Source organism: Hordeum vulgare, chromosome 5H (assembly GCF_904849725.1).
Source record: "Hordeum vulgare subsp. vulgare chromosome 5H, MorexV3_pseudomolecules_assembly, whole genome shotgun sequence".
Taxonomy (NCBI): Eukaryota; Viridiplantae; Streptophyta; class Magnoliopsida; order Poales; family Poaceae; genus Hordeum; species Hordeum vulgare.
This window is the reverse complement of record NC_058522.1, coordinates 373,402,430-373,416,148: the sequence shown is the minus strand read 5'-3', so window position 1 is coordinate 373,416,148 and position 13,719 is coordinate 373,402,430. Positions and strand designations below refer to the sequence as shown.

General features: G+C 46.3%; 1 protein-coding gene across 4 annotated transcripts; it reads right to left on the bottom strand.

Moving 5' to 3' along the window:
- Positions 1-7,108: 7,108 nt before the first annotated feature.
- LOC123398380 (FT-interacting protein 7-like) lies at positions 7,109-13,307 on the bottom strand. 4 transcript variants are annotated; one of them, XM_045092860.1, is made up of 2 exons: positions 13,007-13,307; positions 7,109-9,701 (listed from the first exon to the last, which is right to left on the bottom strand). In XM_045092860.1, the coding sequence occupies exon 2, from the start codon at positions 9,668-9,670 to the stop codon at positions 7,355-7,357; it is 2,316 nt and encodes a 771-aa protein (XP_044948795.1). In that variant the 5' UTR covers positions 9,671-9,701; positions 13,007-13,307; the 3' UTR covers positions 7,109-7,354. The 4 variants fall into 4 exon arrangements, with proteins under 4 accessions (XP_044948795.1, XP_044948793.1, XP_044948794.1 ...); XM_045092858.1 differs by having other exon boundaries at positions 12,985-13,306; XM_045092859.1 differs by lacking the exon at positions 13,007-13,307 and adding an exon at positions 10,884-11,085.
- Positions 13,308-13,719: the final 412 nt, after the last annotated feature.

Genomic DNA, 13,719 nt, shown 5'->3' with positions numbered 1-13,719 from the left:
CGGAACCACGATTACAAAGGACAAGATCACCGATACCAGATTTATACCAAAGAATGAATGATTATTGATACGAGAAGTTTCTATGATAGGATCAACGACGTTTCCATGGGCATGAACACAAAGTTCAAGGTCGACTCCCACTTCATCAATGCATCACCTGCCATTTACTCCTCGCCTTTGATCAGGTTGTAGCTTTGAAAGAATATCCGGCAAAACACCAGAAGAGCAAGACTCGTGAAAACTCTTCGGGTCATATTAATTTAGGAAGGCATAGGTTCAACCCGTCGGGGCATCTTAGGAACATATACCGCAAACTTCAAGAGTAATTAACACATGCTTGAAGAGCATGATTCACAAGGGCATAGTATACAACTGATCAGAAGGAGAAGACACAATTTACCAATGGCATCATGTGTCAGGGGAAACATATCACAAGAATTTTTTGAAAGCAAAGGATGTCGTCGTATAATAACCCAGCAATGGGTCTGGCAATCCACAAGGACCTCATGTGAGTATTGGTACTCAATCAGAGGGAGATAGGATGCAATGCATCGGGTTACAGAACATCTGAAAAATATCCATACTTAATTACCAAAGGAATTAAGATTTCCAGATTGGTGTATCATAAACAGATGCTCCGAAGAAGGATGAATAAGCTGATTAGAAATAGATGGGAAATCAATCAAAGTTGATTTATTGAGAACCAGCTCCTGTCTGAAAGGTCGCCTGACCCGGAAAGATAATTTATGAGTATCAACAGATGATTCTCTGCATTCACACAAAAGTTGGATCAACAATATCAAAGGAAAGTCACCAAGGGTTTTAATGAATTTTGCTAGACATATGGGTTTAACCATAATGCAAGCAGGTGAGAAAGGTCAAGAGCAATAGGCTACTAGGGATTCCGAAAGATCGAATAGTAATTCGAAGAACCTTGGAAACCCATGACAACTGATAACGGACGAATCCCCGATAAGATAATTCGTTGCCTCTCGTAAAACAAGAGCAATTCGAAAGGAAAGTATGAACGACATTTGTATGTCATCATCCATATGGGTTGACGGAGGAAGGGCAATCGCAGAAGCGATGAGCACAGGTTCTCGAGAGAACGTTAGAGAGTATCCTCGGAGTCTCCTGAGGAATCAAGCCATCGTCTGGAATTGCGGGGCTCTCCGGGAGGAAAAATTTACGAGAACCTAATGTTAGAGTTGGTAAAATCTTTAACCCGAAAGAGAAGAGAGAATAGAGCCCAGAGTATAGGAAAGGAGTAAAAGATGCTAATACCACCCAATTGAGATGTGGGCCCGTAAGCCAAAGCATCAGTGTTAGTAAAGTTTTTCAAACACTAGACTCAACTTCGGCCAAGGAGTTGGAAAGGGGGGCTACCTACAGGCAGTCGGCTCTGATACCAATTTGTGACGCTCTCGATTTAATCGTACGCTAATCATACACGCAAATGCGTACGATCAAACTCAAGGACTCACGGAAAGATATCACAACACAACTCTAGACACAAATAAAACAATACAAGCTTCATATTACAAGCTAGGGGCCTCGAGGTCTAGAATACGGAAGCTCGATAAACACACAAGTCTGCGAAAGCAACAATATCTGAGTACAAACATACACATGGGGTGCCTTAGAGAAGGCTAGCACAAAAGAAACACGATCGAACGAGGCCAGGCCTCCTGCCTGGGAACCTCCTAAACTACTCCTGGTCTTCAGCGGCCTCCACGAAGAAGTCGCCAACGAGGTGACAGGCGTCGGTAGGAAACTCCATCTCATGGGCTCCATCATCTGGACACAACAACGGATCAAGGGGGCAACGGAGGAGCAAAGCAACGGTGAGTACTCATCCAAAGTACTCGCAAGTCTTACATCAGAACTATACTAAGTATGCATCACTATCAAAGAAGGGGGTTTTATATGTGGACTGACTGCAGCAATGCGAGAATAGATAGAGGACGCCTAGTCCTATCGAAGACTAGCATCTTCAAGGTCTTGCAGCAATAGACGAGAGTGGAACAAGGTAACACAATTAATACTCATATTGTTGCAGCAATATTAATATGACGTCACGCCCAGAGATCCTTCCTCGACTCCCTGCAAGGAAGCGATCCCGGGGCAACTAATTCCAGTTAAGTAACAATTCTAGTTGTATAAGATCAGGGCACAACTCCAAGTCGTCTTGTAATCATGGACACGGCTATTCGAATAGATAAGTTCTTCCCTACAGGGGTGCACAACATATTCCCCGACACGCTCGATAACACTCTGGCCGGACACACTTTTCTGGGTCCTGCCCGGCCTCGGAATATCGACACGTCGCAGCCCCACCTAAGCTCAGCAAAGAGGCCAGTCCGCCGGTCTAACTCCTAAGCCCAGAGGGTTCATGGGCCCACTTGCCTTCCGTGCTCCTACACGATGCGAGGGCGGCCGATGTCAGTCCTAGCACCCCTTAATACAAGAGTGATGCATCTCGGGACCACTCGGGCGCACGCCGCTAGTTTGCTGATGTCTGAAGAGCTTCGGTTGATACCGCGACGTCGAGTACCCATAATTCTTCCCATGCAGACGGTTAGTGCGTAAAAAGGCCTTCCGACCAACCCAGATCAAATACCCAAATCCATTATTATTTTAATTAAGTCATGGACACAACCACGCGGGAATCCACCCGCCTAACATCTATTCATCAAAGATCCCAGTAACATGGTCAAGTCACTATGTGGTAGAAACATCAGGGGGAATCCGAGGTATCACCCTCGTGGGATTCCGAATGATGTATCCGTCAAGGTGGACTTAGAGGAATCACCCTCGAGGGTCCCACACTTGAGGGGTGCACGACAAAGGCATCGTCGGGAATGGTGAAAGAGGAATCACCCTCGATAACCACGACCGACTAGTTGTACTACAGAGATAACATTAGGAGTACTTCACGAGGTGTCACCCTCGGTACCCGATAGTATCTCTACAGCGTCGCACAACTAAGGGGGGTGTATGTGCTGTGTCGGGTTTGGCTTGTCGATCAGGGATCGAGATTCGACAATTAAGCGGGGCAACTGAACTAAGGGGTCAGAGGGGATGACTGTTGCACCTATACTAAGCAGATTAAAAGTACAATACTTAAAGTAGCAGTTCATCAAAATTAGGCTATGCATCAGATATAGGAGCTAACTACAGCAGTAGCAAAATTCTAATGCAAGCAGTACGAACAAATACATAGGCGATATAGGAATGATCAAGGGGGTTTGCTTGCCTTGTTGCTCTGCGGCAAAGGGCTGGTCGGCAGGGTCGTAGATGTACCCGGCAGCAGCGTCAGTCTCGGGGTCTACCGGTAAGAAGAGGGGGAGAAACAATAAATAACAACAACAGGTGCAACACTAAGTATGACATGGCAATATGCAGGCTAGGCATGAGCTAACGTAATAACATCCGTCATAGACGGGTCGGGAAAATATCGGATGATATTTCCAGGGTCTCTGGCTACTACCGGTCAGACTGGAAACGATGGAAAAGTTCCACGTTTGTTGTGCTAGGGACGCGTGACACACGAATGGATGGCGTACTCGGGTTCGTCTCGTTCTGCTGATCAACTTTCATGTTGAAAATATTTTGATCTCACTTACGATTTATTTAATATTAATTCTTAAAGTTCTATTAATATTTAGGAATTAAAAACAGATTTAATTAATTATTAAATGCTATTATGATATCAGCATGATGTCATGCTGACATCAGCAAATGACTGGTCAACTGACCAGTGGGTCCTACGTGCCATTGACACAATTTATTAATTAGGGTTAAATATTTGATTAATGAGATTAATTTGTGGGGGATCCACGTGTCATATTCTAATAGGATAATCATTTATCTATATTAACAAATTACTAATTTATCTATTTAATTAATTAACTAATTAATTAAATAATATATATATATATTTTATTAATAAAAACACATATATATTTTTATACTTCTTTTATTATTATTATTTTATTTTATTGGAGGGACCCCACCTGTCATTTGGTGGGAGTGGTGGGGCCCTAGTGTCATTAGGACAGCAAGCCCACACATACGCATACATTCACAATACATACATACATACACATCTATACATACATACATACATAATACATACATATCTTTTTATTTTTATTTTCTCTGGTCTTTCTCTAACATCTCTCTGTGCCAACTCTGTGGCATCTTCCTCAACACAAAGAAAGGAGGCAACCTCCACCTACACCTACAGGAGCTCAACGACGCTGGAACGAGGCGGTGTTTGCCGAAACGGGGGTAAGGAGGAGAGGGTGGACGGGACCCGAAGCACAACGGCATTGCCGGGGATCGGGGCGGCGAGGCTCTGGGTCGGACGCTGTGGAGGATGACGAGGAGGACGGTGGTTGCCGGTGCGGTCGCGGATCCGGAGCGGGGGGGCGCGAGGGATCGGTCCCGGTGGCGGAGACCGAAGGAGGAGCGACGAGGGGCCGGCGTCGAGGCGTCGGAGGAGCTCCAACCGGTGGAGGAGGCCCCGGAGGGAGCGGCTCCGGCGTTGGGGTCGAAGGGAGGAACGACGACGTGGGGAGGAACCAGGGCGGTTCGGTCCAGGGAGAGAGTCAGACGAGGGGATCCAGGGGCACTGGGGGTTCGGTCGATGTGATCAGGGCAGGGAGCGAGGGACTGGCTCGATGGCTGGCTCGAGGGAGGGTGTAGCGAGGGGCGGCGGCGCGGGTGCCGGTGGCTGGTGGCGGGGCCGTGCGACGGTGGGGCGAGGGGGAAGGAGAGACGAGACGAGCGAGGCAGAGGCTCGGTCGAGCCTGGGGGATGGGGCGCGGTGACGGGAGACGTCGTGGTGTTGGTGCTGGGGTGGGGCGACGTGGGAACCGAAAGGGTGATGAGGGGAGGGTGTGACGAGGGAGCCTGGCTCCCTCGTGGCTCGCGGAGCTGGTGGGAGGGAAGTGGGGCGACGGGGTGAGGGCTAGGGTTTGTCGTGGGGGTTAAATACCCCTAGGTGGGTTGGTGGGCAAGGGGTTGGCCTGCTGGGCCACTTTGGCCCAGTTGGGCCAGGGGCTTTTTTTGTGTGTGAGTGTGTGTGTTTAATTACTTTCTTTTATTTATTTTTATATAGTTTCTGCTATAAATATATAGAAATTATAAATAATTTTAAAAATGCCTGATTCAGTTTTATAATTTATTAGGGAACTTTTATAACTCCCCCGACATTTTTAGTTTCGCATTAGAAACCTTTTCTTGTTTCTTTTTATTTTAAATTTGAATTTGGATCGGTTTGAAACTACGCGAGACTACCAATAATAATCTTGGTGACGTGACACCATTAGCATAGGTTTACTGTAGCTTAATTTACCGGGGCGTCACAGGTAGGGTCATGAACCAAACATCCATGGCCAACCTAGTGCCCCTCATGGCCATTAAAGCCTGTGGACTGGGAATGCATTCGGATGCATACTCTGGATCCACTCGGGTCTATCAAGTCACTCGGACGCCAGTGGGCCAGACACCAGTACTCGTACAGAGAGTAGGCATAGACGGCGTGGGAGCTGCAATGGCCAAAGGACATAACACCATGCATAAAGTGCAGCCATAGCTAGTGTTACCACTAACAGTCGTAGTTAGGACTGCAGGACTGCAGTTTCTAGTAACGCCCATAGTTACTCGCATTAATTGCCCTTGTAATGATGCATGGCGGGTCCTGGCGAACACTATATAAGCTACCCCCGAGCTCCTGAACAAGGGTTCAACACCCTCTATAATCACACACCCCTAGATAAAACACAAAGCCTCCCGGGACGAGACGTAGGGTTTTTACCTCTCCGAGAGGGGTCCGAACTCACTAAACCCGAGTGAGACACATGTGCCGTAACTAGGCTCCGCCCTCATTCGTATCGCTCGTATTCATTGTCAGGATCGTTCCCTCGACAGCCGCCACTCGCCAGCATGAGGTTTTGAAGTTGACAAGGTAAAGAGAGGCATATGCTCTTCAAGGGGGTCAAGGGAGACAATAGCATGTCACGCGTTGGTGAGATAGACCGAGGGGTTGCGGGCCTTTCGGCTCCAACACTTTTGCTTCACCCTGAACACGTTTTAGGTTTAGGCAAAGACGGCTCAAAGACAAGTATGTGTGTGATCGCGCACGCTCCAACTACGTGTAGGTTTGTCTAGGCAACCAGGTAGAAAAGTCCCCACTAAAGAAGTAGAAAAGTTCAATACTTAGCCTGCAATACCCCCCCCCCCCCCCCCGCGCCCCCCACACACACACAACACACCCCAAAGTCGATAGCACTCTTGGAATCTACTCCCGCGGTAAAGAAATATAAGAACATTTAGATCACTAAGTCATGATCTAAACGCTCTTATATTTCTTTACATAGGGAGTAGTTCTTAGATGAACACTCAAATGTAAGTGAAAAATCTAATACGTGGTGGAAACCCCCAACAATATGACATTCTTTGGTGTCATTAGGTTTCTGTTTGGATTTGCTTCTTAGTTCAAATCTCATCCAACATGTCTCTTTGGTTGCTCTGATGTTTTATGTAAGTTACCAAATCAGAATATTTTTAGTATCAAAAAATCATTAAACAATTATTGCATCTAGGCACAATCCATGTGCAAACTTACCCCTCAAAATTTTGTTTCTACAAAGGCAAGAAAAATCACCGGACCTGTGTATAAAATCACATGATGAATTGATGCAGAATATTAATCAAGTAAATAGAGCTAAAAGTCAAATGGCAGCTTCTACGATTTACTCTAGGTGTCAATGTCACTACATATATGTGTTGCTTCTACACATAATTCAGATCTTGACGCTACTTTATTAAAATATAAGTACATGCACTAAAACTCAAACATGAGAGCAGTTTTGTCAATGGTTAGAATCTAGATCACAACAAGTCTGGTGCCTTTTTATCTGAAAAAAAGTCAGTTTTACAACTCAATGATTCACATGGTAAGATCGCTCTCACTACTGATTCCATCTTAGGATGCAAATCACACCACAGATATGCAACATCTTTCAGGAGAATCAAGTCAAAACTAAACTGGACATTCAGTCAGGGCCAGGCAATCAGGGCATAGACGCAGGTAACAAGATAATACGAACACATAACAACTGAAATTCACTGATGACAGTAGGAGAAAATCCATGTCAAAACAACACAGGCAAACAGGTCAACCTGGTGCCAACTCCAGAACAAATCAAAGTCTCAAGTCTAAATTAAGATACAACGAAAGATAACAACTCTTGAAGAAAAATTGTCTGCGCATTTCAGGTTCCATCCATGCAATGCCGTCGCCGATGCTGAAAAACACTCTGATATTTCCTCGCACGGCACGGTCTCACAGCAAGCTGTCCGTTTTCGCCGGCAGCCTCCTGAAGAAGTTGAGGGGAGCAGATGGAAGCCCATGGCGGCGGAACCTGGGATGCCTCAGCACATACAACCCAGCAATGAGCACAACCATGCGAAAGGGCGCCAGGTACAGCACCACACCAGCAATCAAGCAGAAACTCACAAAGATAGCAGTGGCCCTTGGATCCCGCCAGTTGAGCAGGGACTGCAGCCTCTCACCTTGTGTTGCCAAGTCACCAACAACTGTCTGCACCCTGCCAGCAATGCTCCTCAGCCGATCATACCTCATCCGAACAACATCCTGTGCACGGGATGTAGGGAAGGTGTCAAACTCCTCATCAAACTCATCAGGGTTGGAGGTCTCAGCATGTGAAAGACGGGTGTCCATGTGAGGTGGCTGCCTTGGCCTCCACCGGTAGAACCAGACCCCAATCAAGAAGAGATACAGGAAAACGGTCGGAAGGATCAGCTCCGGAAAGACCACCAAAATGATGAACAGGAGATGAATCAACACAGTGGTCAGTGGATTCTTCCATTCACAAATCTTATCAAACCATTGAGCAGCTCCAACAAGGGGGGCCAACACTTTCATAATCCTGAAGAAGTTTGCCTTGCTCTTCCTCATGCTCCACATGTGAGAATCCACATCCAACATGTACTCAACAACTTCCTTCCTAAGAGGTGGCTCGGCACGGCTTAATTTCGTCGAGACCATGTGAGTAGCCTGGAGCCTCAGAACATCAAGCTGCGTGACAGACAGAGGGTAAACATAGTGCATCTTCGGCAGCAGTGGCTGAGAGTACAGCTGCATCATGTTCACCAGCGAGGAGCATGTGAAGCGCACAGCAAGCTGCACTTCACCCATCTTCTTCACGCCCGTAGGAAGCAAAATGATAAGAGGGTACGAGTGTGTGTAGACTCTGCCAGACTCAAGAGTGGACAGGCGGACCCGTACCTTGCCAATTCTGCTATCCTTGTTTCCTTTGGACTTCTCCCCTTGCAAGTGGCAATTATCGAACACACCAACTGTTATCACCGTACAAGGATCATACACGTCCCAGGTGTACTGTTCATTCCATTTTGGGTTGAAACTGTCAATGATAGTCCTTGTTCTGACCCACTTGTGCCCATACTTCGCAACACAGTAAGAATCTGTGGTGCCATGCCCATCCTTAGTCTTCATTGCCAGTAATCCTTGCGCATTTAGGATTCCTAGCTCAAGAACCCCAATGCTAGGCCTCCAAAGCTGTTTTTCAGTGGCCCTCAGATCGCTACTGTAATGTGCTGACTCATCCAGAACATGGTACCCACCATCCAAAGAAATCCTGAGGTGAATACGACTAGAGAACTTCACGTCTTTTTTCTTCTGTTCCCCATCTCCCGCTACATGCTTCTCAAGATTACACCACCGGCTGTGCACTGGCCTGTGGTCGGGCCTCCTGTCTACATTCTGCAGTTGAATACATGCTTTCCCTAATACCTCGTCCTTGTTTGGCGCAATCCGATCCTCGACGCTAAGAATCAAGTGCTCCTCAAATGGTTCAGCTGCCACAAACATCAGATCCTCATTCCACATTGGGTTAACACTCTTGCTTGCAGATATCCTTGTCCTCAAGGACTGATTCCCAAGTGTAGCTTTCACATAAACTTCTGGATACCGGCACTTGTCACTTGGTACCAGGTCTTGTGCCTCAATAACATTTACCCTGAGATACCAAAGCTTAGGAGTTAAATACACCTTAGACCTTATGCTTGCTAGACCATCGCTAGGCACTGTCGCAGCATCAGCATGCCAAGCTTCTGGGAAAGCTTCATCTGCCTGTGAACCCATCCAAACAGCCAACATGAGCTCTCCAACCTTTCCCTCCTTCCGACCCTCAAGTCGGTACCACTCTGGTGCTAAAGGACTGTCAGGTGGGACTCTCTTTGGAACTTCATTGAGGTCAAAGATAACTCGACCAATGAAATCGTCCTTGTCTTTGACAGTAACCTCAATATAGGAGGACTGAATGCGTTCCTTGGGGAACGCAAACACTTGGTTCCACTCCGGGTTAGCATTCTTCTCAAACTGACGGGTGGTGCACCTGTAATTCCCAAGCTTGATCTCCACCGACGGGTTGCAGCTCCCAGTCCCATCCTTGGCATGGAGTTCTTTGGCCTTGACAGCACGCACATAGAGATACGGCATCTGCTCCACAAGGTCGTACGTGCTTCTGCGCTTGTCACCTGCTGCCATGAAACCCCCAAGGTGGGGTGTTGTCTCTTTCAACGAGTAGTCCTCAGGTCGCGGCTGCGGTGGCTGCATCTTGCCGGTTCACAGAAGGTCAGACTTGTGCCTGCAACAAAATACATGATAAGGTATTATCAAGAAGAGCTTCACCTTCAAGTATGGTTAAAGTGACAAATCATAACAAATAGCAGTGTACAATTTTTTGAGGATAAAATGCAAATCATGTGCATAATCAAATATCACCTACTTTTCTTTTAACAGTAAAAGGTGGTGGTTGTGACAGGTTGATGGATGGAGAGAGCACAAGGAGGCCTAGCAAAAGCATGACCCATTCAATATTCCAAATGGTGTCCCCTGCTATGTTAGGAACAGCCGTCCAGATTTGGTATCCCATCCAGATTTGTGCATGTGTACTAACAGGTAATGCTACCGACATTGCAAAACAAGGAAAGTATGCTGCTCAATTGCAGCTATGCGTGCATCTTTGTCAAAGAAAGATGAGCAGCAAACATGGTGCCCCTTTTGACCAATTCCTTCAGGTTTTCCTACTGCAGTGCAGAGGATCCCAACCTGAAACGTCTTCCTAGGGGTACTCTAGGCATTGGTATTGTCATGGACCAAAGAAATGATCAGTCATTCACTCATCACCGGAGTAGCCCACTAATAAAAAACAATGCTCACTTATTATTGGCTGCAATGATAAAATCACCCCTGCCCTGAGATGATAACAGAGTAACTGCTGCTAAATCTACTCCTCGCCTCAAATCTAGTGCTTTTGGTGTTTTCGCTAAAAGAAAATCACAACCAAAAAAAGTTACACCATTCATTTATCGTTTCCTGGAAACCTAGGACCGTAAACACCATCTCAAAAAAACAGGGAGCGCACAGAAAAATCGAATCTTTCAAATTTCGGAACCCCTAAAAGCACGCAAGCAAGAACGCACCGACCAATCAACCAATGGAAACCCTAGAAAATGACTGCGCGGCACACGCTAACTCCCCTTAACCCCTGCACAAGCACACATCGCCGTCCCCGTCGGGGAAAAAAAAAACGTACCCAAAACTATTAAAAAAGGACCCAAAACCCCCGCCCCCACCGAGAATCATCTAAAACCCCATCCCTCCGTACGGGGGCGATTTAAAAAGGCACGATCCTCCCACCCCACGCGGAGGATCGTCGACGGAGAGGGGCCGGAATGCGGGCGGCAAACAGACGGAATACAAGGCCAAGAACCACCGAGACGGCGGGAAAGGAGGCGCACGGGCCGGCCGGGTACACAAACCTCACCGGTGGACGGCGGACGTAGAACGGGCGGGTCGGAGCAGCCTCTAGCGCCCCTGCGCCACGGCCGTGCACACGCCGAGGAGCACACAAGGAGCAGGAATGCCGGCCGGCGGGGGCGCAGTCAGGGGAGGCGAGAAACGGAAGAGGTGAGAAGTGGCGAGAGGGAGGGACGGAGGGATGGAAAGGACGGGAAAAAGGCCCTCTTTTCTCGCCGGCTTCCTTTTTCACTTCGCAGGCGGGCGGGCGGGCGGCACGGGACGGGAGGCAGAGCCAGCGGGGTGAGGCTGCCGGGTGGGGCCGGAGGTGGAACTGGCCAGTGTGCGGGCGGGTTCTCAGGCGGGTCCCACCTCGGTTCGTGCAGGCTCTGGAGAACGTTGGTGGTCTGATCCCGTTTGCGCCTGGCACCCTCTGGTTCGACTGAATTCTGCAGGTGGGCCTGCTGTAAAGGAAAGAACCGAGCGCTTCGCGGCTGGGTCACATGCACTTTTTTCCCTTGACCAGGCGACTTGGGTGGGTTTTAGCCGCTACGTGTTGTGGAATACCCTAGAAACGCCGGGGTGAAACGGTGAGTGAAGCTCTTCCATATCTGCTGCCATGTATGGAAGAGACAGACCTACCAACTTTAAAAATAACCACAAATCTTCATGTATTCTCATGCAAAGTTCTTAGGTTTTATTGTGGAATTTATCAAAAGAGCCCTCACATAAATGTTTTATCACCATTGATGTGTTTTTTTAGACATGTGCCAATAGAGGCTCTACATCTATTTGAATCTGCGGTTGGTGTATTGTTTGGACTCGGTCAGTGGTAACGGACGTGCCAGCCCGTACTCGTAATTGCAGTAGTAACGGATGTGCTAGCTCATAGTCGTAATGCCAGTGGTGACAGATGTGCCAGCCCCTTAGCGTAATATGGACGCCAAGACGGTAGGTGGCATTGTGCTTTAATTGTACACTATCCTTTGCAAATATTCTGCAATTAATCGTGTATTCTTCTATATGTGTCAATAGAACGGCGCATGGGGATATACTTTTATTGAAATTGCAGTTGGTGCCTCATTGTTCAAACTCGATCATTAGTGGCAGATGTCCCAGTCCATAGTGTTGATATGGACGCCAATACGATACATGGTGGTGCGCTTTTAATTATGCACAATCATTTGCAAATATTTCGTCATTACCCGTGTATTCTTTAAGATATGTGCCGATGGAACGATGCATGGGGTCAACTTTTGTTGAAATGTGTGGTTGGTGCCTCATTGTTCGAACTCACATAATAGTGATGGAAGTGTCGGGGTCACGGTCATGATATGGACATCATAAGATTGGCTGGCATTGCAGTTCTAAATTATACACAATGAATGACTAAATCATGCATATGAACACTTCTCGTCCTAGGGATTTGGGTCTAAGGGTGTCTTTAAGGGCTTAAACATGTTAACACTCATTTAAGAAGTCCAAGGCAAGATTCAAGAAATATTTACTACAAACTTCATATAGTACATCCCATCATTTAAAACAAACTACGCACGGTTTTTAGACAACTATAGGTAACTTTATTGATGTTATCATTGGAAGAAAAAACTTTGTCAATGTGATGATTATAAAACATGTAACACAAACCAATAGCAATATGCATAAAGAGATTTTCATTGAACTAACTTGTGATCTTATGAGGTTCAACCTCTCATCTTTTTGAACTAAAAAATTAGCAAATAAGGGATTAGTCAAGCTACGGATGGAACTTCAATAAACAAATCATCTATTGTTGGATGGTTTATAGGTGATCGTATTCCCCTCCCACAGTTTGATGCTTTGGTGTCTCATTAATGCGGTCTGTGATTTTAGTTGGAGGAATTGCTTTATCTATAAACAGATGCATGTGGTGACTCTACCAAATTTGAATATCTATGACTCTTCTCTTTATTAGATATTGTTCAAGGTTTAGTACATTCTTGTGTTTATGTTGCATACGGTGTTGACGATGCATAGTACAACGGGTGGCCTAATTGCTGAGAAGCCGACCAGCATGTTGGGCTACATGACATGCAATTGTTACCACTAGACATCCTAGGAACATTCTTAGAAGATAGATCTGAGATTACCACTAGACGCGCAGTCCCTCACCACGGAAGAAGAGTAGGACCACAACGTCCCCAAAGTTATCTCCTCCTTCACGTTGTTCTCCCACGTACAACTGATCCCTCGAACAGGCTTCTCGGAGCAATGCCAAGCGCACTACCTCTAATGGTATCAACACTTAGAGGAGGAAATCTCGGTAGCGGACTGATAGGTCCGGTCGCATAGCCCGGGCGTGGAGAAGTGGCTAGATGCAGAACTTGCAGTTCTACTCAGGGCAACTCTTGATCCAAAACAATTTTTCTAGCACTGAGGGTGACTCTCCACTTATATATTTGCTACAATATATGAAGACACCTGCAAACTTTAAAAAACAACTGTTTTATGTATTTTCATACAAATTTCTTAATTTTTAGAATTTATCAAAAGAATTCTCATCTAGATGTTTTATAATCATTGATGTATTTTTCCGATATGTGCCAATAAAGGCTCTATATTTACTAGAATTTTTGGTTGGTGTCTTGTTTGGATTCAGTTAGTGGTAAAGGATGTGCTATCCCATAGTCATACTCACAGTAGTATAACAGATATGATAGCCCATAGTCATAATGCTAGTTGTAATGATGTGCTAACCCATATCGTAATATTGATGCGAGAACGACGGCTGGTAGTGGGGTTTTAATTGTACACTATCCTTTGCAAATATTTTTGCATTACTCGTGTATTATTCTATATATATATGTCAGTATAACGGCGCATGA

Bases quoted from the DNA above. Each gene is read 5' to 3' on its own strand.
- LOC123398380 (XM_045092860.1), bottom strand. From the start codon at position 9,670: ATGCAGCCACCGCAGCCGCGACCTGAGGACTACTCGTTGAAAGAGACA.